The sequence below is a fragment of the Anabas testudineus genome, chromosome 24 (assembly GCF_900324465.2).
Source record: "Anabas testudineus chromosome 24, fAnaTes1.2, whole genome shotgun sequence".
Classification (NCBI taxonomy): domain Eukaryota; kingdom Metazoa; phylum Chordata; class Actinopteri; order Anabantiformes; family Anabantidae; genus Anabas; species Anabas testudineus.
Window position 1 is genome coordinate 13,737,284 of NC_046632.1, and position 24,835 is coordinate 13,762,118.

Genomic DNA, 24,835 nt, shown 5'->3' on the forward strand with positions numbered 1-24,835 from the left:
TTTGTACTTTTGAATACACATGGGATAGCCTACCAGATAAGCTTTAGTTTTATGTGTTTCTGTCTATACAACAACAAAAATGTATAAACAAAAACTACTCTGCATGTCAGGTTAGTTTGCAAGTGTGTATGTTAATATTTGATCTACTGGTAAACACTACAGGTGACAAAAATACTACAGAACAGTAATACTACAGAATATACTAACATCTGCACTTCGTTTTCTCCACTTGCTCTCAGTAACTGGACTTCCCTGCGCCCACATGTTCCTTTCTCCCTCGCCTCCTTCAACTGGTGAGTCAGACAGAAACCCAACATACTGTAGAGCGTAGCTGGTATTAATATCTAAAAGTTCACGTCTAGTGATAGATTTCTGATTCCTTAATATTAAGAGTTGATTCTAACTGTCTGACTGCTAACAAAAGTAACTTTGTCTGGAGACACTTTTTCATAAGTTATAAAATTCAATTTCTTCTCACTGCAGTTGACAATGTTAGGCCATCAGATGTGGCTTTGCTTTCCTCTATTGGACTTCACATGCACAGGTGAGCATACATCCTCACTCGGCTTCACCCATGTTGTGATATTTTCTTCACAAAAACTAAAGAAATCCATCAGCGTAGAGATTAAATCACATTGTTGCTTCTTTTTCTGCAGCACAGAGCTGTCTGTGGTGGTATCACGACTCAGAGGTACATTTTTAAGTATTATTTTGTTTGTTTGTAGTGTTTGTCCTTATCCATTTCATTTTGTCAATTTATCAATTTAATATTAATGTTGCCATGAGTCAGTGCATGATATAAAAATGTACTTAGTCACAAATACTCATAACATTAACTATTAATTATACTTTTATTATGGAACAGAAATTTTAAAATATATATTTCCTAAATGTTATAAGGTCAACAGGCATTAAATAGAATACAAAGTGCTGTGTTAAAGCTTCACATCAGCGTCTTCATCTTCAATACATAAATAAATTACTGTTAATTGTTACTTGTTTCAAAAAGTGAAGCGATTTCATCTTAGATGAATATATCAACTCACTTTCTTAATTCTTCTTAATTCTGATCATTTCTAATAATTTGTTGCACGCTTCGCTGTCTTCCAATTTTGATGGTAGAACTCATGCATCTTGTGCTTAATCATAACAAAGCTTCTACTAAATTGGGCTCGCAGTGGAAATGCAAAAAATAAATCATTTAAAGAAATTGATATGAGCTTCTATTACACTACTGTGCACTATCTTTACTGCACTGATATCTACACTAACTGTGATAATTTCAAACAGTGAACCCCAATACACTTGACATACACGCTTACCCTGCGATGTGTTATCTTTCTCCAAACCATTCATGAAAGACAAAGTACTGCCTGTACTTCAAACAGATAAAATCCTGGCTTATACAAAGCGGGAAGGTCACAGTTATTCTTCAAATTGAACTTTCAAATAGATGTTTTCTATTATCATTAGAATCTAGAATAATCTGAGGATTAATTCCTCAATTAATAAATTATATAATTCATTGTTTATTGAGTAAAATGTCACAAAATAGTTTTTAAAAGTCACACTTTCTGAAGATTTACTTGACGAATTCGCACAGTCCATTAATTCAGTTATTTGCCCAATATAAAACGGTTTCTGGTAAGTTTACCGTTTGCATTTCATTTGGGCTTGGGTTTAGAACTTTGTTTTCTTCCATCAGAGTTGATGACCCTGTTCAATCCTGCTCTGATCAGTTCTCTCTCAGATGAAACAAACCTGTATGCCTCTCCCGATGCTCAACACAGGTACCGAAAACACCATCTTTGTGTTTGTGATCATGTTTCCACTCACTTCAAACCTTTTTACACATTCTCGTCTGTGTTTCTGTCTGCAGCACACTGGTGGAGCAGGCAAAGAAAGCGTCCCTACATCTTCAGAACAATCAGGTTGGTTCTTCAGTCACCCTGAGGAATATTTCTCTTTTGTTATTTTCTGCCACTTTTACATAACCATCACATTTGCCTTCTACATTTGCATTAGTATAATTTGCACATCATCAAATATTTAAAATGGAAAAGCAGCTGGCTGGTTTAAATCAGGTTTGAAGTGGCTGCTGTGAATATTTTTGCTTGCAGGATTCTTGGAAGTTGGTGCTTCTCTTTGTTCAGGTGGATCAGCTCTGTGCCTGTGAGATACAGCAGGTACAGTAAATAGTTAAAAACCTCTCCCATCATGTTATAAACGGGTGTTCATGACAGATAGAAGCATGCCATGGCTGTCTTTGGACAAGCTGTGGTAGCAAATAATGCTAAATAAAAGAAATGGCAGAGAAAACGTTTGTCTGTGCAGGTCCAGTCCATTATCACAGCGTTAGTTAAAGACGTGGATGATGCTGTGAAGTTGCTGCACTCTCAGGTATATTTCACATTACGTACAATATTTTCTATTCATGCATCATTACTGCATTGTGATGCATTACTGGGTTTACATGTTACACTTGCACTTTTTCACACTGTGTTGTAGCTGAAGCGGACCATTGTCAGTGTTGCATTATGGGATGCAGAGCCCGACCGTTTCCACACAAAGTAAGTTTATATTCTCAAATCACCACTGGCTTAAACTACAAAATGTATGTTGCTTTAATGGCTGGTGGGACATTTATTAAAAAAATCTTCTTTTAACCGTTCACTGTAAAAGTGACAGAGAATTAATGTGACTAATTTTAAGTTCTGTTTTACTGCCAGAATGTGTCCATGTTTGGAAACAAACAGTGGAGAAGAGGTCCGACTTCTAAGAACCATGCTGACTCAAGCACTCCAGGTCTGAATCCTATGTAAAGTCCTTTGCTCATTTGAGCTGCTGTTAAAATTTGAACAGAACTTTCAAAGTTTGCAGACTTATAATTGGTGATTATGAAGTTTTTTTCTGTGTTGACCAGGAGTCTTTGGTTGAGCTCATGGAGCGAAGGCGCTGGTACAGTGACAGAGACGATTTCACTGTCACTCTGCAGGACACTCCTTTGATCGCAGACTCTTCATCTATAGCTGTGAGTAACACTGAGTTGATACAGAACAAAACTGTGCTCAGTATGTGTTAAACATATAAATTTTTTATTTCCTCTATAAAGAAACATATTTATTCTGTAATTGAGTAAAAAGTCAAAAAGCCAACCTAAAGGCCTTATCCTCTAAGATAATGCTGGTCCAAGACAGCGTGAGACACACCGTCCTGTTATAATCTCACTGCAGGAATTGATGATCTACTGTTTTATCTAAAATACTGTGCAATATTGTTGCTGTTGTTTTATAAACAGAGTGGGAGGCCTCTCTCTGAGTCACACATGTCAGAGCAAACTGATAAACTCACGGTGCAGATGTGGACAAACCTGGTGAGAAATCTCCATCTGTGCACAAATATGTACAGTCAATGTTCTCTGTGTCACAAACATAAGGACAAAGAGCTTTCTGTCTTTCAGCTGCAGTCTACAATGGGTCAACATAGACCAGAGGACACTGCATTACCATGTCCGACTGAGGTGAGAGACTGTGCTACAAACCCATTTGCGGCTTGTCAACGTGTGCCATCACACATAGTGTAGTTAGAAATAGGTCTGTGTTTCAGTATCTTCTCTTCACTCCACCTCCTCCTCATTTCTCCTCCTCCTCCTCTCTCCTGTTATCTGTCTCCCTCCCCAAGGACCAACCCTTCTTGAGAACAGAGGGAAACTCTCCTTCATTTAACCACGACAGTGCTTCACCTTTCTTACACCCTGTGAGTACTGTCTGCTATTGAGCCAAATGCAGGTTATAGCAGTCTTTACTACCTGTCTAGTTCTGACTATAGATTTGCTCTGTGTGTCTGGTCAGTCTACTGGCACAGAGATGCCCTGTGAGGACTTCAGCCCCTCTTCCTCCATCCCCACATCAGGTAAGCTGGTTTGTGTTTGACGTTCACAGCCTCCTTTTCAAAGATGAACCTGGAGAAGACAGCAAAAATTACAGTAACTAATTTAAATGTTTGATTCAGTTTGATTAATCACTAGAACAGAGTGACTTTTAAATTGAAAAACAGAAAAGTTACTTGAATAAAAGTAGGAATACACAGTGTAGAAATTTCTTCATTCCAAAAATAAGTAAAAATACAGTAGCTTGAAAAAATAGCCAAAAGTATTTTTTATGCTGAATGCAGTAAATATATATATAATTGAATTATAATTATTAATGCAATATTTTGTTCATCATTTTTATGTAGCAGCTGGTAACAACAGAGCTTATTTTAACAACCTTATACAAGGTTTTCTACGATCATGTTTTAAATCTAATACTAATACTTTAAATTACTTAATGTAAAATATGACTTTGTATAATTTGTATATTATTATTATATTGTATTATTATTTGATTCCGAAAAGTAACTTAATTACATGTATTATAAGTGTAATATTGTTGTGTATATATATGTATGTAAAGTCTAGTGCAGTCTAAATAATAATGCTGAAAAACTCTTACAAAAGTTTATTTACATTCCTAGTTCATGAACTCAGGCCTGGAGATATCAAAGTTGTGGCTGCTGTGGGAGACTCTCTGACGGTGAGTCATTTTGTCATTAAACTCCCCAGTAAACCCCTATAAATTAGCAGCTCAAATTATTGACATTTATTTCTGAACTGACACATACAGTTTTCTTTCCTAGTTACTACAATTTGTTAGATTAGATTTTTTTTTAATACAGGAGTTTATTAGATTAATTGACAAGATAAACAGTAGATTATTCAATAACAAACATGTAAGACCTTGGCAGACATTCAGAGCTCACGTTAATACAGTATCAGATAATTTTGTCAGAGAAATGGACACTGGCGTGTTATGGAACAATCTACGGCACAGACTGTGATATACATCATATATCATTGTACATCATATCTGGGGAAGGTCATCACTGTAACACACTGAAAATATTCGTGCTACTACAACACTGTCTTTTTTAACCTGTCAGGCAGGGAACGGTATTGCATCCAGCCCCAGCAACATCCTGGACGTCCTGCGTCAGTACAGAGGTTTATCCTGGAGGTGACTCCTCACAACAGTCTCACTACACTCCAGCATAATGTTTATGTTGTAATGTGGCTTTAGAGCCATCAGTGGACTTCCTATAGTCATTTTTAAAAAATGTTTCTCCGCAGTATTGGAGGAGATGGAAACCTCACAACTGTCACCACTTTGCCCAGTGAGTCTTATTCTCATAACTTAATGTTGCAGTCAGATTAAAACAGCTAATAGTCTCATACTTGACTTCTGAACATGAAAAAGCAAAATTTTATTTCTATCTAAGTTCACCTTCTTTGTTTTGTCAGATATCTTAAAACATTTTAATCACAACCTGACTGGATACTCTGTTGGTACGGGCAAACAGGACACTCCTCAGGCTTTTTTCAACCAGGCTGTAGCAGGAGCGAAAAGCAAGTGAGTCCTATCAGAGAACAGATTTAAGTTCATAAACTAAGACGTCAGCTGCACAAATCAAGAGCTGCCTTAAAATGTAATGGAAGTAAAAAATTAAGTGAGCATGAATACTTATACCTCTGCAATTTTGCAATAAAAACCATTATATAACTACATGTAGTATATTTAAACATAGTCTGTTTACTTTTCTATTTCTGAATCTTGAATCTAAATTATTTTGTTGACATATTAAATGTTTTTATTGCTTTAAATAATAATAAATTACCCTGTATGAATCCAGACCATACAAGTTAGAATCCTAAAATAAATGTAACTACTTTTATCTACTTTTATTTTATTTGTGTCTTAAGGGACGTACCATCACAGGTGCGAGCCCTGGTGGCAAGAATGAAGAACGACTCAGTAAGTGACTTATTCTTGATCTGTTCTTAAAGGTGCCAACTCCCGTAGGATTAAACTATTTTCTTTATCAGACAGTCTTTCTTCCTTACAGACAATAGATTTCGAATCAGACTGGAAGATTATAACCATCTTTATCGGTGCAAACGACATCTGTGACCACTGCTACAACTCTGTGAGTACTGCTCACAGTAATAATTTGGAAGTTATTTGTGTAAAAGAGCCAAAAACACAAATCACGACAACATTTTCTTTCATCCTTTTGTTTACAGCTACTTTACTCTATAGAGAATTATATACGCAATCTTCGTGATAGCCTGGATTATCTACACAAAGAGGTAATATAGATCAAACAGTCACACATGGCTACACTTTTAAAAATACTGTATATGTTGGTCTCAGTGCACGCTGGCATTGATTGAGCTTGTCTCTGTCAGGTGCCTAGAGCTCTGGTTAACGTAGTAGAGCCTCTGCACATCATTCCACTGAGAGAAATGCACAAGGACAAATCACTTAAGTGCCCAACCTGGCTGGTAAAGTGAGTATTGCTCTACTTTAAAATACAACACTCATGTGATGTGAGCTTGGATTCCAGCGAAAGTGCTCCCTTTATCACTCTTCTTTAATTATCAACTAATAAAAAATAATAAACAGTGTTATAATACCATGTTATCTCTCCTGTGCCAGAATCCTATGTCCTTGTGTTATCTTGCCAAAGACCAACTCCAAAGCTCTTCACATGCTGGAGGACCTCAATAGAAGCTACCAGGTAGGAAAAAACAAAGACAGCATATTATGATTCTTAAAGAAACAGCCCGTCCTCATGCTCGGACACCTTTTCTACCTGTCTTTAAGCGTTTATTGCATGAGCTTGTGGAGTCAAGTCGCTATGATACTCGCTCAGACTTCACTGTGGTCATCCAGCCTTTCTTCAGGGATATCGTCGTCCCCAGACTGCCGGTCAGTAACACCCTGTGTTGTGGTGGTTGTCACTTGGTCACCAAGGCTTAGATCAACAATTTTTTCTTTTTCTCTTACATAAATTCTAGTAATAATAATAACAGTTCTCTGCTCTGATTGATAAACCGTCCTTGTCCATGTCTGTTCCACAGGATGGTCGCCCAGATCGCTCCTTTTTTAGTTCTGACTGCTTCCATCTCAGCCAGAAAGCCCAAACGCTGATGGCTCGCTCCCTCTGGAACAACATGGTATGTTTCTGGTAGACAAAAAATTATGTATTTAACTTATATAACACTAATTTACTATCCCACAGGGGGATCTGCATCATAAAAAATCAATGGAGGCACTAGTTCAAGCTTATGTGTGTGGATAAACATCTATGCAGCAACATACTGTATTTCCAATAACGTCTGACGAACAAGAGTCGACCTTTAACGTTTTCACTCAAAGCAGTTTGAGTCTGAAAAGATTACTGAACCTGACAAAATGGCTGATGAACAGTTTCAGTTAAAGTCTATAAATGTTATTTGAACCATCAGAGTCACTGTGACTTGTTTCCTCATAGCTGGAACCTTTGGGCAATAAGACTTCAGTGCAGGATTTTTCTACAGCCACTAATCTGAAATGTCCAACTAAGGTAAGAAAGTGTGGTTAAGCAGACAATACTTGTTAATAAGCAGTAGTCAGAGATGTTAGTATGACTATCCTGTGGTTTTCTTAATGTCCAAATGAAAGTATGACTAACCCAAATACTAAAAATCGATTGTTTACTTAGCGTTAACATTTTTGAATGTCTGTCTTATCTTCTTGTAATTTGGACATGCTGACTTCTGTAACGTAATGTCTTTTTTATTTTTGTTTTCAGACTTCACCATATTTTCGCACCTATAACAACAGCAATTACATTTATGCTGGTCCCTCCCCAACACCTGCACCTAATACAGTAAGCATTTGTGCATTAACTGTGAATAATTGCTGGTTTTCTCTTTTACTGGAAATGAAATATCTTTGGGGTTTTGTTGCGTTGGTTACACCAAATAAGCAATATTTTATCTTTTTAATATTTTATAGCTTGAAATCATCATAATGAACTGATTTAAATAAAATAAATTGTGCGTAAGAGAGTGTGTGCACATAAATGGTAAGGGTCTACATCCTGACCAATCCCGGGTCAGCATCTACACATGCTAATTTGCATACGGACTGGAAAAACACGAGAAAGAAAGGGTCGAGGCTTTAACCTTCTCATTATTATTATTCTCATTCTTCTTTTTCTCCTCGTTCTCCTCCTTTCAGAACTGGGGAAGTGACTTCTCCTGTGTGGACCTTGCTCCATCTGACACTGTGCCAACTTCAGGTGAGACACACACTACACTATCTGCTTATAGCGGCTTACTGTATCTTTCAATTCAATTCAAGTTGATTTATTATTATTAGTTATCTTAAGGCACTTTCACAAAATAAGGTCACATAAAAGAAATTATAAACATATTGGTTTTAAACTGCACAAAGTTTTCCTAATAATGATAGCAGGAGCTGGTGAAGCGCCTCATATTATAGGGAGGATGTTTGTGGCTCACATGTTTCTGTATCTTATCTAGTCCACAAGCTGAGACCAGCAGACATTAAGGTGGTAGCAGCACTGGGAGATTTTGTAACGGTAAGTTTTTATCACACAATACTTGAAAGGTAAAGGTTATATATATTTTTACATAACATGGTATATGTTTGCAGGTAATTTTTAACTCACTGTGAACCTATTAATATCAGTTATTTGGTGTCAATGAACTATGAACTCTCCAATCAACCTGTTATCAGGCAGATAGCGCTCAATGCTGATCGCCTACTTTATCTTCTGATAGTTGCTCTTTGATGTAACAGTTATTCTTTGTCTTGAAAAGTTTCACTTTTCAGCACATTTCCACTAAGGGAAATCACATCACTTTATTTTTCTGTCTTCATATATTATGTTTGCTTTCTGTTCACAGGCAGGTACTGGTGCCAAAGCAAAGAATCTGTTTGACCTCAATCAAGACTATAAAGGAGTATCATGGAGGTATGACACACGTGCAGCATTACTAAGGTAACTGTTCGATTTGAAAACACATGCTGACTGTGGGTTTTTTTTTTTACTTGCAGCATTGGAGGAGATAAGACTCTTGAGACTATCACAACACTACCAAGTGAGTTTACTGTCACTTGACTCCAATAATCTAAAATCATCTTTTGCACCTGTAACATCACCAGCATTTACCCAACTTACACCACTTCTCATTTAGCCTATGGACTCCATATGTTTACCACAGAATATTCGTAGTTTATTAAGGTATCATCTGTCACCATGCTGCTATAGTTAAAGAAACTTCCGCTGCACTTCACAGATTCTCAGTTGGTAATAGATCCTATTTTTGTTTCTATCTCTACAGATATCTTAAAGAAGTTCAACCCCTCCTTAAAGGGTTTCTCAAAAAGTTCTTTACAGAAGGGCTTCAACATGGCTGTGTCTGGAGCTATGACCTTGTATGTGCACATTTCTTTTAGTTCCTCCACCACAGTAAAACACATTATCTTTTCTCTGACAACTAATGCCTGACTTTGTTGCGTTACAGAGACCTTCCAGTACAAGTACAAGCTCTCATCAAGGCCATGAGACAAAATAAGGTGAGACTTCTGCAGAGCTGAGTAACTTTTGAAATTCTCTATGTCCCTGACTCTAATCATATCTCCTTCTTTCATTGTCATGTTCTGCACACATGCCACACAGGAGGTGAATTTTGAAAAAGACTGGAAACTTGTCACAATCTTCATTGGGGAAAATGATCTTTGCAATTATTGCATAGATCAAGTAAGTATTCTTTAAAATGCACATAAATAACCATGTACAGTATATCTGAACATTATGGGATTATACTAAAATGTCTGTTTGACATATTTCCACAGAGTAATCTATCACCTAAGAATTACAGTCACAATCTCAGGCTCAGTTTGGACATGCTTTACAAAGAGGTGAGTTAGATTAAGCGTGATTAAATGTTTTTTAAATCAAATTGACTGTTTTTGTGAGTATACAGTATGTTGCCTTATTCTCTCTCTCTCTATTGTGTCTAGGTACCGAGACTGCTGGTTAATGTTGTGGGGATCTTGCAGATAGAGCCATTGAAAACAATTAAGAGGAACACATTGGCTTGTTCACTATTACAAAGGTTTGTCCTGTAGTAATTCAGTTTGTATTTCTGATTATATTATGTACAGCATCAAAGGCCACATATATATATATATATATATATATATAATTTATAAATCTGTTTTTGCAGGAACAGCTGTCCCTGTGTTATCAACCCATCCGGAAACTCTCCAGAGCTTGAGGAGATAAAAAGAATCAATCTCGAGTACCAGGTAAAAGCTTTTCTTTTTTTTAAATATCCATTTTTATAAATGGGATTCCCTCTCTCACGTCTCTTATTCCTCCAATGTGTTTTCGTTCTCCTCAGGCTGAGATCCAGTATCTCATTTCTGGAGATCGTTATGATGGAAAAGAAGACTTTTCTGTCGTCCTTCAGCCATTTTTACACAATTTCTTCATCCCTCATGTTGGAGTAAGTTGCACAAACATTCGTATCAACATAAGTATCCAAATCATAAAATGCAGCCTTACTGAAAATGTCATCTTTTCGCCAGAAGGGTGAGGCTGACACAAGTTTCTTCTCAGTCGACTGCTTCTACTTCAGCGAGCAAGCTCATGCTGAGATGGCAATCGCCCTCTGGAATAACATGGTGCGTAAGGGGAAGCAATGGAGCAAACTGAAGTAGAGTGAACAGTGTTTTTGAGGTTTTTCTTTTGTTCATTTTCTCCATCTGTCTTCACAGTTGGAGCCTGTAGGCAGTAAACAAGTCTACAACAACTTCACCTATGATCGCTCTAAGATTCGCTGTCCCTCTCAGGTACACGTGGACAGAACTCTCATCCAATCTTCTGCCTATTTAGAGTTATATATTGTTCTTTATTTGATTTTCTCTTATTCCTTACTTACTTCATTGTGTCTTATTTATTTTAAAAAAAGAAACTCTAGACTTCCACGTTACTTGACTTCGCATTTAGGTTCATATAAACTCTATTTTATCTTTATCATAGTCCAAACCCTTCATCTTCACCAAGATCAACAGCCTGCCAAGTCCACCGGTAACCATCACCACTGCTGCTCCAGACATACACACCACCACCCTGACAAGTTCTGGTTCTGCACCAACTATCCCTGTGCCCAAGTGTTCCTCCATGCCTGTGTGGGTGCCAGTGATCGTAGGAATCGTTTGTTTGCTGGCTGGTATTACTGTAGCCTGGCTAATTCTCTTCTTCTATCAGCGCCGGAAAAACAAAGTAGATGGCGAAACAGACATGAAAAAGACTGCTTTTTAACACACTTGACATCAATAAGTCTGTACAGTTCTGTCCTGTCCTGGCCTACAACAAACAAATCTGAGCTGAAATGTGTACAGAGCTGAAGGCTTCTGAGTTGGACAGCAACCTGTAGGTACTCAAATAAGTAACTGTTGGTTTGAACAGTACACTATACTGCTTAATGGTACGACAAGTATGTAAAATATTTGTAACTGTTTTGTACTGCACAGGAATAATGAAATAATCCAAGTGTTATAGATCTCATCTCCATAAATCAATAGGTTTTTTTACATTTCTCTTTAGAAATCTTTATTTATTATAAAATAAAAACTCTACAATATTCAAGTCTGATCTACATTCATTTCTATTTCTTCTTAGATGTAACTAGATCCTCACTGTGATGGTTTTTCTTTATTTCTGTGCGGACAGTCTTGTGAGGATGATGACTTTACTGCCTGGGATTTTCAGCTTTAGTGTCTAATCACTATAATGTATACTGTATGTTCACAAAGTGCATTTTTGCATAATTGTTGTTAAAAAAAACAAAACAGCAAAGCCAAAGGCATAATAAAGCCTGACTGCATAAACTAAGGTGCTAACATTAGCTTAGTTTTTGTTGTGCATACCCCTTATAATAACACCAAATATACCTCATGTTAATCTGATGGGATATTGCATTTATTTACTCATTTTTTACTATATTCCTTCTATTAATCTTTATAATACTGCAAATGTTGCTCCATAATTTATAACTGTATTTAGTTTTGAGACAAATACTATTTTTTATGACGTTTTCTGTGCAAAAAGTGAACATAAAGACTTATGACTGGCTCCTCTTCCGAGCCTGCAAGTCCGCACTCAGGACATATTTGTTCGGGTCCCCAGGTTCTGTGAGGATCACAAACATGGCGGAAAGCGAACTGAACGTTGACAGCCTCATCTCCCGATTGCTGGAAGGTAGCACCGCTCCTTCGTTGTCTGTGTTTCTGTGTGACTTGTTTGGCAGCGGCCGATGCTCGATATGTGCGTTTTAACATGTCGTATCTCCGTGTTCCTCACCTGCGAGCCGTAAGCTAACGCTAGCGCCGTCTCCTCCGGGAGGATCGTTCATGTCAACGTTGTCGTGATGTCATGATGTTACTGTTCCGACTGCTAATTAACGTTGTGCGTGAAAACCTCGATGCAGCCAGGATAAATGCGGCTAACTAGGGGAAGTGTGGATATATTCTACCGTCCTAACTGAGCTGTTCCCGTCGCAGTGTTTTATTAAAGATGAACTAGAACCAGAACGACAGGGAACCCGAGAACCATGGACTGTTGTGGTTGCTAAGTAACAATAAGTGGTCTGGTTGTGAAGGCAGGTTGCTAAGAAAGTGACCGGCCACGCCCCCCTGTGACGTAGGAGGTCCTAAAACCTGAATAACTTATAATATATATATATATAAATATAAAAATATATATTTAAACCTCTATCATCTGCTGTAATGTGTAAATGTACAAAAAAGTAACTATTTTATAGGATTTATTGTATTAGTCTCTGTTATTTACAATTAATTATGTGTTTTTAGATTTTTTCCTCATGCTACTGAGAAACTACTAACCTGCCTTGATAGAATGAAAAAATATAAACGGGTTCAAGTTAATTAATAAATTATACAAATCTGCCTGTAACTGTGTTTCAGTTTTTTTTTACATTAACCTTATCAAATCACATTTATTTCCACTCTAAATGTGCTACAAACCCCTTAAATTAGATAATTTAATGTATCTCACTCAAACTGTGATACTAACCTATGAGTAGTATGAGTAAATTAATTGTTGAGTAAAGAAAATAAACTTCCAGATTGCATTTACAGTCAGTGCTAATGTTACTCAGCAACCTTGTTTATACTTTAAACACGAAGAAGTCTTCTAGACGACACCCCCAGACACTCACACACTTCAAGCTGAGCCAACAAGCTGTTCATTGTTGTGCCTGCCAATTCATAATAACTCACATTGACCAGAGTAAACTGGACGTCTGGTGAGGAACAAAGCAAATGCAATGGTCAGCTCTCTTTAATAGAACATTATGATGCAAATGAAAACAAAAGACTAACTCTAACCCCTCTGCTCTCATTGTAACTCCTAGGTAAGGATGAACAGCAGCATAATACTTGTTTTTTAGTAGCACTGATTTGACCTACAATTTGAAAATGCAGCTACATGTTGTTGTTCATATAGTTGCATGTTAGTCCTCATCACTGAGTCAACTTTCTTAATGCTGATTTGTCTAATACTTAATCATCTCTACTTTACAATAAACCCTTGATGACTGTCGACCTCTCTGTGCTTTTGCTTTGCAGTGCGAGGATGTCGTCCAGGGAAGATCGTACAGATGACAGAGGCTGAGGTGCGGGGACTCTGCATCAAGTCCAGAGAAATCTTTCTCAGTCAGCCAATTCTGCTAGAACTGGAGGCTCCACTCAAAATATGTGGTGAGAACCAGCACCTGTCACGTATCTTTATATACACATCTGTTTTTTTGTTTTTAAAATTAATGTCATTTAATTCCTGACATTGTGCTCTCAATGAAACATAAGATGAACACATCATTTTCAGGTGATATCCATGGCCAGTACACAGACTTGCTGAGGTTATTCGAGTATGGAGGTTTCCCTCCAGAGGCCAACTATCTGTTCCTGGGGGATTACGTGGACAGAGGGAAGCAGTCACTGGAGACCATCTGCCTGCTGCTCGCTTACAAAATCAAATACCCAGAAAACTTCTTCTTGCTCAGGGGCAACCACGAGTGTGCCTCCATCAATCGCATCTATGGCTTCTATGATGAGTGTAAGTTAGAAGACACAGCTGTTTGTTGTGTATCAACATAAAGTTTTGCATTTCAATGAGAACGATGAGCATTTGCAAGTGTTTCCTGGGTAACATCTCTTTTGCAAAGTTAAGTACTTTGTCTGATTTGTTATTTTCTCACCACATTTCTTTATCTTTTTATCAGGCAAGCGTAGGTTCAACATAAAGCTCTGGAAGACGTTCACAGACTGTTTCAATTGCCTGCCCATTGCTGCAATTATTGACGAGAAGATTTTCTGCTGCCACGGAGGTTTGCCAATTGACTGAATCATTAAATTAATAAATTAATAAGCATTTAATATTTTTAAAATCATTTTTCTTCACCATTACATTACTTCTGGATGAAGAGAAGCCGAGTCAATTTTTTTTATTTACACATTATTTGCTTTTTTGGCTTTTATTTACTTTTGATGCATTAATCTGTTCTCTTCAGGGCTCTCACCTGATCTACAGTCCATGGAACAAATTCGACGCATTATGAGACCCACTGACGTCCCCGACACAGGCCTGTTCTTCTTTCTCTGTGTTAATAAACTGACTGTGTCCTCTACACACTGTCTTCAGTTGTACATCTGCACTACTTGATTATAAGAGATTGGTGATAAAGTGATGATCTGTTCTAGGCTTACTGTGTGACCTGCTGTGGTCTGACCCAGACAAAGACGTCCAGGGATGGGGGGAGAACGATCGCGGGGTTTCCTTCACTTTCGGAGCGGATGTCGTCAGCAAATTTCTCAACCGACATGACCTGGATCTCATCTGCCGAGCGCATCAGGTAACATTCCTGCTTCCTCATGGTTTACAGCTATATTCATGTACAGCTTCCGCAAGGGGATCAATAATAATATGCTCATAATAATACTGTTTTAAATTAAACTTTATTTTATTAGGAGAAATATCCTGGAAGTTAATTTTACAAAGACACTGAAACTACATTGAGACTACATTGTCAACAAATCCAGAACAGAATATTATTGCTAATTGTTGCAAAGACTTTTGTCTTTGATTTAAACATTTAATGCTGCTTTGAAACAATTACAGCATTAAAGTAAAGGCAATTTTATGCTAATTCAAAATACAAAGTCATTCAAATACACAATGTGTTCCCTTAAGGCAGACTAATAAGTGGGATTAAATAAGGAGACTGGAATGTCTTCTAGCTACACTCAGTGAAAATCAGTTTTGCATTGCAACAACCTGCTCATGCATTTCATAGCCTGTAATAACTTAATGCAGATATTAAAGGGATAACTGTCTTTATTAAAAACATTACAGAAAAATCTCTTCCAGCTGACAAATTTCCATTTATTTCATTGAAATATATTGTATATATCCGTAAAACAACCCTAACTGTTAATAGTTCAGATTTCAAGCATACTTTACTCAACAATTAAAACAAAAATGATTGCTAGTATCCCATTAGCAACTATAAGCAGAATATAATGTTTACAGAAGAACTAAACAGAGGGGCTTATTTCACTGCACAGGTTGTTGAAGATGGCTATGAGTTCTTTGCCAAGCGACAGCTGGTGACGCTGTTTTCTGCCCCCAACTACTGTGGCGAGTTTGACAACGCAGGCGGCATGATGAGTGTGGACGAGTCCCTTATGTGCTCCTTTCAGGTAAACAGAAACGCTCAGCGTTTGTTCTATGTGAACGTCACTCCTGATTTAAGTATGTGCTGCTGATGCATTTTTACTACCACAATTCTTTCTTTCCAGATCCTGAAGCCGTCAGAGAAAAAAGCAAAGTACCAGTATGGAGGGGTGAATTCAGGGCGCCCTGTCACCCCGCCTCGCACCACTCAGGCACCGAAAAAGAGGTGAGCGGCTCTCCTCTTCCTCCCCTGGCTGCTCTCTGGCCCACGCCCCTGCAGGCTGCCTCAAACACTCCAGCCTTTTCTCAATCAGCTTGTTCATTGTAAACAGAAACTCCAGGAGTGTGTTTTGCTTGTTCTGTGGGTATTTTTATGAACATGTGAGTTTTATTTATTTATTTTTTTCCCGATGCCATGGTATGTGATTAACTCAGCCCTTCTTTTCTATCACTCAGTCCATTCAGCAAAAGTTAAATCAAACTTGTGCAAAGGGCAAGATGATAAGAAAAGATGCCCGTCATGACTATGTGAATGCATGCACACTTGTGAGGCCAGAGAGTCAGAAATGTCCTCACCTAGATTTGACTAACGGCAATGTAATTAACACAATTACTGCCATTGGACCTTTCTGTATTGGATGACGTAGTGGTCAGAGTGCTGGTTTGACATTTTGTGAAATAAACTTATTGGCTTTCTTGCAAATTAGGTGAAAAGACCACTACCACTGTCACGTAATGCAGCCAGCAGCTGGCTAATATAGTTTTGTAGAAAGATTGAAAACTGGTGAAATGTCTAAACCTCTAATTAGTGAGCTTTACAGGTGTGGGTATGCAGATTTTCTTACCTGTTTCCAGTGTTTTTGTTAAGCTAACTGACAGCTGCAGCTTTATATTTTAGTTAACTCAATCTTTTCATTTAACTCTCGTGTAGAAAGCAAATAATTGCATTATCCAGCTGCTGGTATAAAATCGGAAAAAATGAGCAATGTAATAGAATCAAAGTCTGCTTTTTGAATGTTAAATCAGTGTATGTGGAAAATGTAGGAACCCTGCATCAGTGAGCCTGGTCAACACCTACCTATAGTAGGTGTGTAGTGAAGTAGAGGCGGACATGCTGGTGCAAGAAAAACAGGCATAACATACAGTACTGGATTAAAAAGAGTTATCGGTATATTCATCTTTAAAGAATTAGATGTCAACCTCTCCCTCACTGAACACTGTTGCACCTTCAGTTATCACATGACATTGTAAAGAGGTAAAATTTGAGACAATGGCATTTTGTTTGTTGGCATCGCGTTACTTATTTTATAGTGTTCCAGTTAGTGGCCACTAAATTAGGTAAAAATCATTTCCAACTCACTAATGAACATTGAAGCTATGTATTTTATTGATTTAAATCTTGCCTTTTGCCTTGTAAATCTATTGGTCTTCAAGTATGGAAAAAGTATGTTCAGCTCAGTTTGTTTTGAACGAGTGAAATAAATGGAAGTCCTGTTGAGCCTGCTCTCAGTTTGTTTCATGTAAGTGTTGTGTAGTAATACTCTGAAATTAACTGGTATTAACCTTTACATGCAATCACATAATGTTGATTTAAAGTGAGTAAAACGTACAAAAATTATTTTTAAATGTTGATTTCTCTGTTCCACAGAGGAACATTGTTGTGTTTTCTGCTTTAAACCTCAATCTGACTTCAGAGCTTGCAACACTGACTGTGGTACTCTGCTGACGTAGTACTCATGGTTGCGTAGTGTAGCTAGAACCCCAGCAGAATTCATGTGCTTTACATTTGCATCATAGCAGTATGCGTTGCCATGAATGTCAGTGAGTTTACCTGCACAAGAGAAGAAGAATATGATGACTGACAGATAAATGTTACCTTTCCTGTGTGTCAGTAAAATGTACTACTAGCATGCTTTAAGAACATATGTTTGTACAAAAGGACAGACAATGTTTTTAATATACTGGGGAAGAAAATGTGTTTTTACCTCCAACAGCATGTAGAATGGCCTCCGGAGCACAGGTGTCCCACTTCTTGCACCCTATACTTGCGAAGACATAAGCAGAAGCTTTCCCCTCAACAAGCTGGATTATCTGCAGAGAGATGACTCAATAAACAAACAAGCAAACCCTACAAAGAAGGAGCAGCTGTCCCCACTTGAACCATGTAGATGCAACCCTGCCATGTTGCCCCCACTGGTATTTCTCATACTTGCTTAATGTGGATAGTATGATTGTGAAATAGGTTTTAAGGAAGATAATAAAAATCTACCTCACCTTGTTTCCAGCACCACCCACTCTTATAACTTCGTGCGGCTCCATGGCGTCAACACAGTCTATTACCAGCTTGTTGCTGTGAGAACGGGTGGTGGTAATGATGCGTCTGTCACCTGGAACTTCTTGCAGCTGAAATCCAAAGGCGCCCAAACCCAGCATTCCCCACATGGTTCTTCCTAAATTTGCTCCTTCTCCAAGCTGTTGAGGATCAAATGTGAATTGAGCAGAGTGACAGAGTTTAAGAAACAGCTGCAAGTTATTGTTTAGTTCATACCTGGTAGTTGTAGAAAGGCTGGTTGATGACTCCTGCGATAGCTTTGCCTCCATATGCAATACCAATAAGCACTGTCACATTATCCAGGAGCCCTGAAGTCAGAGCATCAAGAGATGTGAGCTGGAAGCACTTTATAGAAACGCAGGATAGAAACAAAATGAGCTATATATAAGCTATAAAAGATTCCTTTCACGGTGCTTGGGAATAATAAAGATATGACTACAAGGGTTCAACTTTCTATCAGTGTCCTGCTGTTGCCTTCTGTTTGCTGCTCATACACATACACAGAGCTGTGCTGTGGGGCTGAGAGGTGTCCAACCCTTTGTGTGGTATCTTGGCCACAGTGTGCTGCTGGAGACACATCGATGCTGGAATCAGCAGAAAGAGAGAGAGGGTAGGAGCAAAGAGACACAAAGAAAGGAAAGAAAAAGGTGAAAGCGACAGTGAAGTTCTAAAATCTAGGACCCAGCCCGACAAATCAGGTGCACAGAGACAGCAACAAAGAAGAAGAACAAATAGTCAAAGAGGAATCCCTTAAGTCACTGTACAAGAAAAAATGCCAAATATTGGTTTCTATTTCTTCTTATTTATAACAATTGTGATTTTTGTCATGCACTTCTGATTGTTGATCAGACAAACTAATAGATTTGAAGCAGTCACACTGGCCTTTTTTTTTCCATTTTCTGGCATATAGTCCAAACTGATTACCAGTTAGCTGAGAAAGTAATATGAATAGCATATTATTGACAATAATAACAATAAACATTAGCTGCATGCAAACATCATGGAGTAATTATAAATTTTACCAATGTTAGCAAATAAATGTAATTAGTAAGCAGTTACCTGTGAAACTATCAAAACATTAACCACTGTTATTCGTCAGTACAGTACAACTGTAACCATAGAAACGACCTTTGCACTTCTGAGATTACTCAAAATAACAAACTATGGATTCAATTAACTACATGTATTTTGTTCCTGCCATACTGTACCATGATATAATTGTACAAATTCAGATGTCATTGATGGTGTAATAATACTGACTAACAGCATAATACCTGAAAATACTGCAAAGAAGATACGGTTATTGGATTTTCAAAGTATGTTGCTGTTGTGACTTTTCCCTGTAATTTGTGATATTACCAGGTTTCAACAGACTTACAAATATCTTGCAATATAATGAATCACACCCGCTGTATCATGATACACACGTCACCAGTTTCCTGCCTATACACAACCCTAACGAGTAAACAGAGACGTGTGGAGGTTTTACCTTCAGTGTATTCCTTCGTGCCGTCAAGAGGATCAACCCACACAACCAGCTGAGATTTGGAAAAACACAAACAAGGAAATCTTTATTTGTAACAACTCTAGCTCACAGAAAATGTTATTTCATTCAGTCAAACCTTATGCCAGTTACTATAGATGTACATTGCATTTCTGAAACCACAGTTTGTTACCTCCTCTTCTCTCAGCCCACTATACTCTGCTGGACACGGCTTTTGGAGGATTTCCTCTGCCTGGCCGGTCTCAATGAGGTCTTCCCTCACATCCTCGGCTTGAAGCTCCTGCATGAACAAGAGACACATACAGCCTGTTCTCACTGTGTTTCTAACGTCTGCTTCATAACGCTGAAAGTCTTATTGTTCATAGATATGGGGTCCGACAACCAACACAAGTCTCTGATGAACTCGCTCACCTCTTCTCCAATGATGGTGATTTTGGGGAAGCGTCTGGACAGTGAAGCACAAATGCTCTGCTGTGCCAGTCTGTCTGCCAGTGTTTGCAGATCGTTAGCTCCTGTCTGTGCAGGAGTACAATGAGGAAATACTTTTTTTTATTGTACTCTCCTTCCACAACTTTTACCTGTCTCTCTACGTTATACAAATCAATTAGCAGCAGAGAACATCAAGACTGTATTAACTGTTCAAGGTCTTTAAACAGTATATATGAGTTGTTTCCTGTGTCTCTAAGGCACAATCTACTGTATTCACTCTTTTACCTTTTCCACAATGCCAAGTTCTCCACTATGAAGGACCTTCCTCACAATGGCCCCAGCCTTTTCAGCCACACTGTAGGCAGAGGCCACCAGCCGCATGAGCAGAGCAGGACCTCCAGACATTACTGACACACAACACACAGTATACATTATGACATGTAGAGAAACAGTACAAATAACTACATTTGCATAATCTAAGGATAATCATGAACTTGAGATGATGACATCTTGCTAGAACTTCCCTGTAAAGCTGCAGTGGAATAGTTAGAAGTAAAGAGACAGGTGTATGTTGAACTCAAAAGGCTGTAAGATTGACTTGATCACAACAAGCAAAACCTGTCTCAGAATTCATATGTGCAGACTTTATATCTTTTTAATATATTTAATCCTTTACATGCAAACAGCACTCATGATACTGTCAAGTTAGCTACCTGCAGCTTGTGCACACTGCACAGTCTGCTACCACTACGAGCAAACAAGCTAACGCTACTAGCTGGCTGGCGAAGAAACAAAAACAAATAACAAAACAAAAATAATCTTGTAGTGAAATGGATTTATACTTACTGACACTAATAGAGAGGTAACCAAGCTTTCACTGAATGCACGTTGAATTTACGAAATACAGGAAGTACAAAACCTTTGAGCTAAAAAGCTAACTGTCAAGAGAGTTACCCGACTTTACAAGACAAGCATCGTCAGCTCGTCATAGCGTTCAAGACAACCTCACACAAGATGTGTTCTAACAAATTTGAAATATATCGTTAGCATTTAGCAATTTAAAACTGTTAGAAAGGTTTTTACTATAACCGATTCACAGAAACCAGAAAAGCTCGCATCTACGTGTGGCTGGTGACGCGGCTTTGCGGCAAATGCGGAAGTACACGACAGTGAGCCATCTCTCTTTGTCGATGAAAAACGCAGGTCCAAATGTCCATAGCAGCAACTGGCAGAGACACAATCTTAACAGATTCTTCTATAAAAGTCAATACGCTCGTTACGAGTGTGTAAAAAGCTAATTAAGAGTTGTACATTAACTTTTCTTGCCTCTAACTTACTTTGTTAAATGTTAACAGGCATTGTGAAAAAAGGTGTAGCCCTAAATTTGTAAAATGAAAAAATGTCCCTCATTTTATTGTGAACTAAATAGCAACCTTAGATGATGGTCAGCAGTATCATGCATGCTCTGATGCACTTTTAAACTGATTCAAAAGACAATATAAATAAAATAAAAGATAAGTAGACAAATCTTAATTTTATGTGTATACAGTATTACAGATTGATGTCACAATTTTATATCACTGCAAATTCTTACATAAAATTAAAATCCTGAAAACAAAAGTAGAAATCTGATGTAAATGTGCAAATCACAAGTATTTTATCTGTTAGCCAGAGGTCTATATCCCATCTCTCCCTCCAGTTGCTCTGCTGTGAGAGACCCCAGCAGAGCCTGGCAGTCAGGATTGAAGACAGAATAAGCACTCAGTTCACCAGGCTCACGGGCCGCCGGACTACGGAGTCCTTCATACATCCAGTAGAAGAGGGAGATGACGAAGAAAGGCAGACCAAACTCCAGTTCAACAAACAGACCAAGCAGCACCAACCACAGAAGTATTTTGAGCAAAGTCAAGTTTGTGATGACAAACTGTTTTGATGTCAGCCACCTGCCTAGAGCACTGTCCAGCAGCCAGTCACTTTGTGCCTGTAGAGAAAAACAGGAGGTTAAAAAAGTTTACATCTGTACTGCCTACAGCAGGGACATTAAACAACAATTCTCTCTCACACACTCATTAAGAACATCATCACTAATTGGTACTGTAGAATATATTCATTATATATACTTAAATATACTTAGATATAGTTTAGATCCATACGTTATAACACAGTACAGCTGATTAAGGAAATTGGAAGTTGGTGGATTTCTAAACAGTTAAACTTAAATTTAATGATGACTCACCCTGGTTTGGGAGCTCTGAGTTGGAACCCGGTTGCTTTCTGCCTCCTTAGGGTGCTGACTATCAGCTGTTGCTAATGTTTCAGACTGAGCAGCCACTGCTGTCGGTGATCTGGGCTGAGAACCAGCACCCTGATCATTTTTAGCAGCTTTCTCAGCCTGTCGTCGAGCTCTGAACTCAGCAAGCTTCTGTTCCATTGATACTATATCACAAACTAGCTAACGTGGCTAAAAAATGTGGTCTACGCGGAAGTACACTTGCTAGGACAACGCATTCATAACATATTGATATTAGTGTTACGCTTCCATAACACTTTAAACAATGCTCAACACAATAATGGTGCCTCTTTATCATTTACATTTTGTGATTTACTACTAGCTAACTTAGCAAAGCGTTTGTTTACCTTTTACGTCAACGCCTGCTATCTGAAAGCACGACGTCACGTCGTAAAACGTGTACAACCGTCGTAAACGGTGTCGTTAAATTACACAGTTTAGCTTCAAGCTACGTTGTTTTCATCAGTGGTGAGTTTACAAACCTCAATTCTTTCGTTTTTAGCAGCCAATCTTTTCATTAATATATGTATTTTAGCTGTCATTGATGTTGACAACTATCTCCTAAGGTAACATGAGTTTCTGAGTTATCGATAGAGAGATAGTAAACGATCGATGTGTCAGTGAATAAACAAAAATGACCGATGTCCTCTTAACTAGTTAATCACTATAATCCCATAAAGTTTATCATGTAAAATACTTCTTAATCTCAAGGTAACAAACTTAAGTGAGACTTCAACTGGTTGTGGAAGAAAATCCTTTACTTAAGTAGAAAAACTGAATTCAAAATGTTATGTTAAATTAGCACAAACGTGTTATTAGCTAAATGTACGTATTCATAATAATTTATAATGCTGCTTTATTATTAATATATTGTTAGACTGGATAGGTTTTATATAATGATATAATTTATCAACGTGTAGCCATTTTAAAGTACTTGAATGTTGGTTGAGCTGTAGTTTATCATGTATTTGATAAACTCATGTTCTGCATGTGATATCTATAAAGTGTAAAGTAACTACAGGGTGACAAGTAGGAGTGTTGGAGTTAAAGGAGCATTCTGATGAAATGAAGTTTACCTTTACAGTACAATCAAATAGAAAATACTGCAGTGGTCTGATATGTCCCTTATTTCTCTGCAGACATGGCCTCGGCTCCAGCACAGCAGCCCACCCTCACTGTGGAGCAGACCAGAGGTGAGAAGAGCCGGACATGTGCTGCAGCATTTACATTTTATGCTGCTCCATATTATTATTTCTAAATGGGAAATTATTTCCAGCATGTCAGCCTGAACAACCTTCCTGATGATCCAAGATCAGCCACAACTGTATCCACTCACGTACAATCAGACCCTTCTTTCCATTTTCTCTGGTGTATTAGTTGCTGTATGTGTGTTCATGTGGAGAGTCTGTGGGTGGGTTTTCCTTGTTAAACAAGCTGGTTCTGTTTGTAATGAAATGTACTATTTACCATATTAATTTACCTTTCCCTGTAGTTGTACTGATTATCCACGATGTAAATGATGAGCTTCCAGTGTGTTGTTTTCACAGTGGTATTGAGTGAGGTGATCCAGGCCTTCTCAGTACCAGACAATGCTGCTCGGATGGAGGAGGCCCGAGAGAGCGCCTGCAACGACATGGGCAAGATGCTGCAGCTTGTGCTCCCCGTAGCCACCCAGATTCAACAGGAGGTGATTAAAGCCTATGGATTCAACAATGAGGGAGAAGGTGAGATACTGCTTTTTGAAAAAGAAAAAACTACTTCGGCAATTGTTCCTTTATTATTACTTTATGATATCTTAACTGAATATTAAGATCACAATGTAAAACTAAATCTTCTAAATCTCAGTTTGTTCTTATATTACTACAAATTTTTGTGTATAAGTATCTGCGTCCTTACAGTACTATCACATTATAGCAGATGCTGTTTTATTACAATAAGTGCATTCAAACCTCACCTCATTGATATAAAGGGTGATTTGTCAAATTGCCTTTCTCTACTTCTCACATAGACGGCATGTTGTTCATGATAGATGAGACAATTTTGACTGATCTGAGTTCTGCTTTATTTTCAGGTGTCCTTAAATTTGCCCGACTGGTGAAGATGTATGAAACCCAGGATCCTGAAATTGCAGCCATGTCAGCTAAACTGAAGTCTCTCCTCCTGCCTCCTCTGTCAACACCACCCATTGGAGGCGCCATTCCAGCATCATAAGAACAGTTTAGTTGTTAGTCAGCTGCAAAGTTACTTTTTAATGCTTTAGGACCTCATGGCCATACCATAATCAAGATCTTTTTTCCTACTTTTCTTTAGAGAATACGTGAAAGTTAAAGTTTCAATCCTCATATACCGATACGTTCCAACAAAGATTTAAATCATACTTGATTCACCTAATTTTCATTTAAAGCATTGTTCCAGCAGTGTGTTAAATTATTTCTTTTAAAATGTTTCAGTATTTATTTGTTACATTACACTATGACTTTTTTCCTATGTCACTGAACTTCAAACATGTCCTTTAATGCCATTTTTTTTTTTATACCATTTTATATACTGTCAGTGTATAAACTGTTATGTTGTATTAACATTAAAATGTTTTCTGTGAACCTCTGGTATCAATGGAAACACAATAACT

At 37.9% G+C, this 24,835-nt stretch overlaps 5 protein-coding genes across 6 annotated transcripts; 3 read left to right on the forward strand and 2 right to left on the reverse strand.

Annotated features, from left to right (window-relative positions):
• The first annotated feature begins 262 nt into the window (after positions 1-262).
• On the forward strand, positions 263-11,253 carry LOC113149631 (phospholipase B1, membrane-associated-like). Its single transcript, XM_026341840.1, has 41 exons — positions 263-293; positions 484-544; positions 657-691; positions 1,706-1,790; positions 1,880-1,943; positions 2,121-2,186; positions 2,335-2,400; positions 2,509-2,570; positions 2,730-2,805; positions 2,924-3,031; positions 3,299-3,373; positions 3,461-3,520; positions 3,682-3,756; positions 3,852-3,912; positions 4,516-4,574; positions 4,981-5,054; positions 5,168-5,211; positions 5,339-5,447; positions 5,798-5,849; positions 5,941-6,021; positions 6,119-6,184; positions 6,284-6,384; positions 6,534-6,615; positions 6,702-6,806; positions 6,959-7,054; positions 7,372-7,443; positions 7,672-7,749; positions 8,103-8,163; positions 8,408-8,466; positions 8,795-8,862; positions 8,946-8,989; positions 9,233-9,326; positions 9,416-9,467; positions 9,571-9,651; positions 9,747-9,812; positions 9,915-10,009; positions 10,121-10,202; positions 10,298-10,402; positions 10,485-10,580; positions 10,674-10,748; positions 10,939-11,253. The coding sequence occupies exons 1-41, from the start codon at positions 263-265 to the stop codon at positions 11,218-11,220; spliced, it is 3,204 nt and encodes a 1,067-aa protein (XP_026197625.1). The 3' UTR covers positions 11,221-11,253.
• Positions 11,254-12,059: 806 nt separating this feature from the next.
• Positions 12,060-16,765, forward strand: LOC113149298 (serine/threonine-protein phosphatase PP1-beta catalytic subunit-like). The gene is made up of 8 exons (XM_026341332.1): positions 12,060-12,159; positions 13,548-13,679; positions 13,804-14,034; positions 14,201-14,305; positions 14,489-14,560; positions 14,679-14,830; positions 15,543-15,677; positions 15,777-16,765. Exons 1-8 carry the CDS (start codon positions 12,108-12,110, stop codon positions 15,879-15,881), a joined length of 984 nt encoding a protein of 327 aa, XP_026197117.1. The 5' UTR covers positions 12,060-12,107; the 3' UTR covers positions 15,882-16,765.
• Positions 16,059-21,007, reverse strand: bpnt1 (bisphosphate nucleotidase 1). Of its 2 annotated transcripts, XM_026341330.1 has the most exons (10): positions 20,763-21,007; positions 20,202-20,323; positions 19,899-20,003; positions 19,660-19,767; positions 19,473-19,521; positions 18,484-18,567; positions 18,200-18,291; positions 17,926-18,123; positions 17,637-17,742; positions 16,059-17,482 (listed from the first exon to the last, which is right to left on the reverse strand). In XM_026341330.1, the coding sequence occupies exons 2-10, from the start codon at positions 20,319-20,321 to the stop codon at positions 17,331-17,333; spliced, it is 1,014 nt and encodes a 337-aa protein (XP_026197115.1). In that variant the 5' UTR covers positions 20,322-20,323; positions 20,763-21,007; the 3' UTR covers positions 16,059-17,330. The 2 variants fall into 2 exon arrangements, with proteins under 2 accessions (XP_026197115.1, XP_026197116.1); XM_026341331.1 differs by lacking the exon at positions 18,484-18,567 and having other exon boundaries at positions 20,763-21,001.
• A 315-nt stretch (positions 21,008-21,322) lies between these two features.
• Positions 21,323-22,573, reverse strand: saysd1 (SAYSVFN motif domain containing 1). Its single transcript, XM_026342118.1, has 2 exons — positions 22,153-22,573; positions 21,323-21,897 (listed from the first exon to the last, which is right to left on the reverse strand). The coding sequence occupies exons 1-2, from the start codon at positions 22,345-22,347 to the stop codon at positions 21,574-21,576; spliced, it is 519 nt and encodes a 172-aa protein (XP_026197903.1). The 5' UTR covers positions 22,348-22,573; the 3' UTR covers positions 21,323-21,573.
• Positions 22,574-22,594: 21 nt separating this feature from the next.
• Positions 22,595-24,806, forward strand: grcc10 (gene rich cluster, C10 gene). The gene is made up of 4 exons (XM_026342119.1): positions 22,595-22,674; positions 23,346-23,399; positions 23,754-23,930; positions 24,278-24,806. Exons 2-4 carry the CDS (start codon positions 23,348-23,350, stop codon positions 24,415-24,417), a joined length of 369 nt encoding a protein of 122 aa, XP_026197904.1. The 5' UTR covers positions 22,595-22,674; positions 23,346-23,347; the 3' UTR covers positions 24,418-24,806.
• The last annotated feature ends 29 nt before the right edge of the window (positions 24,807-24,835 follow it).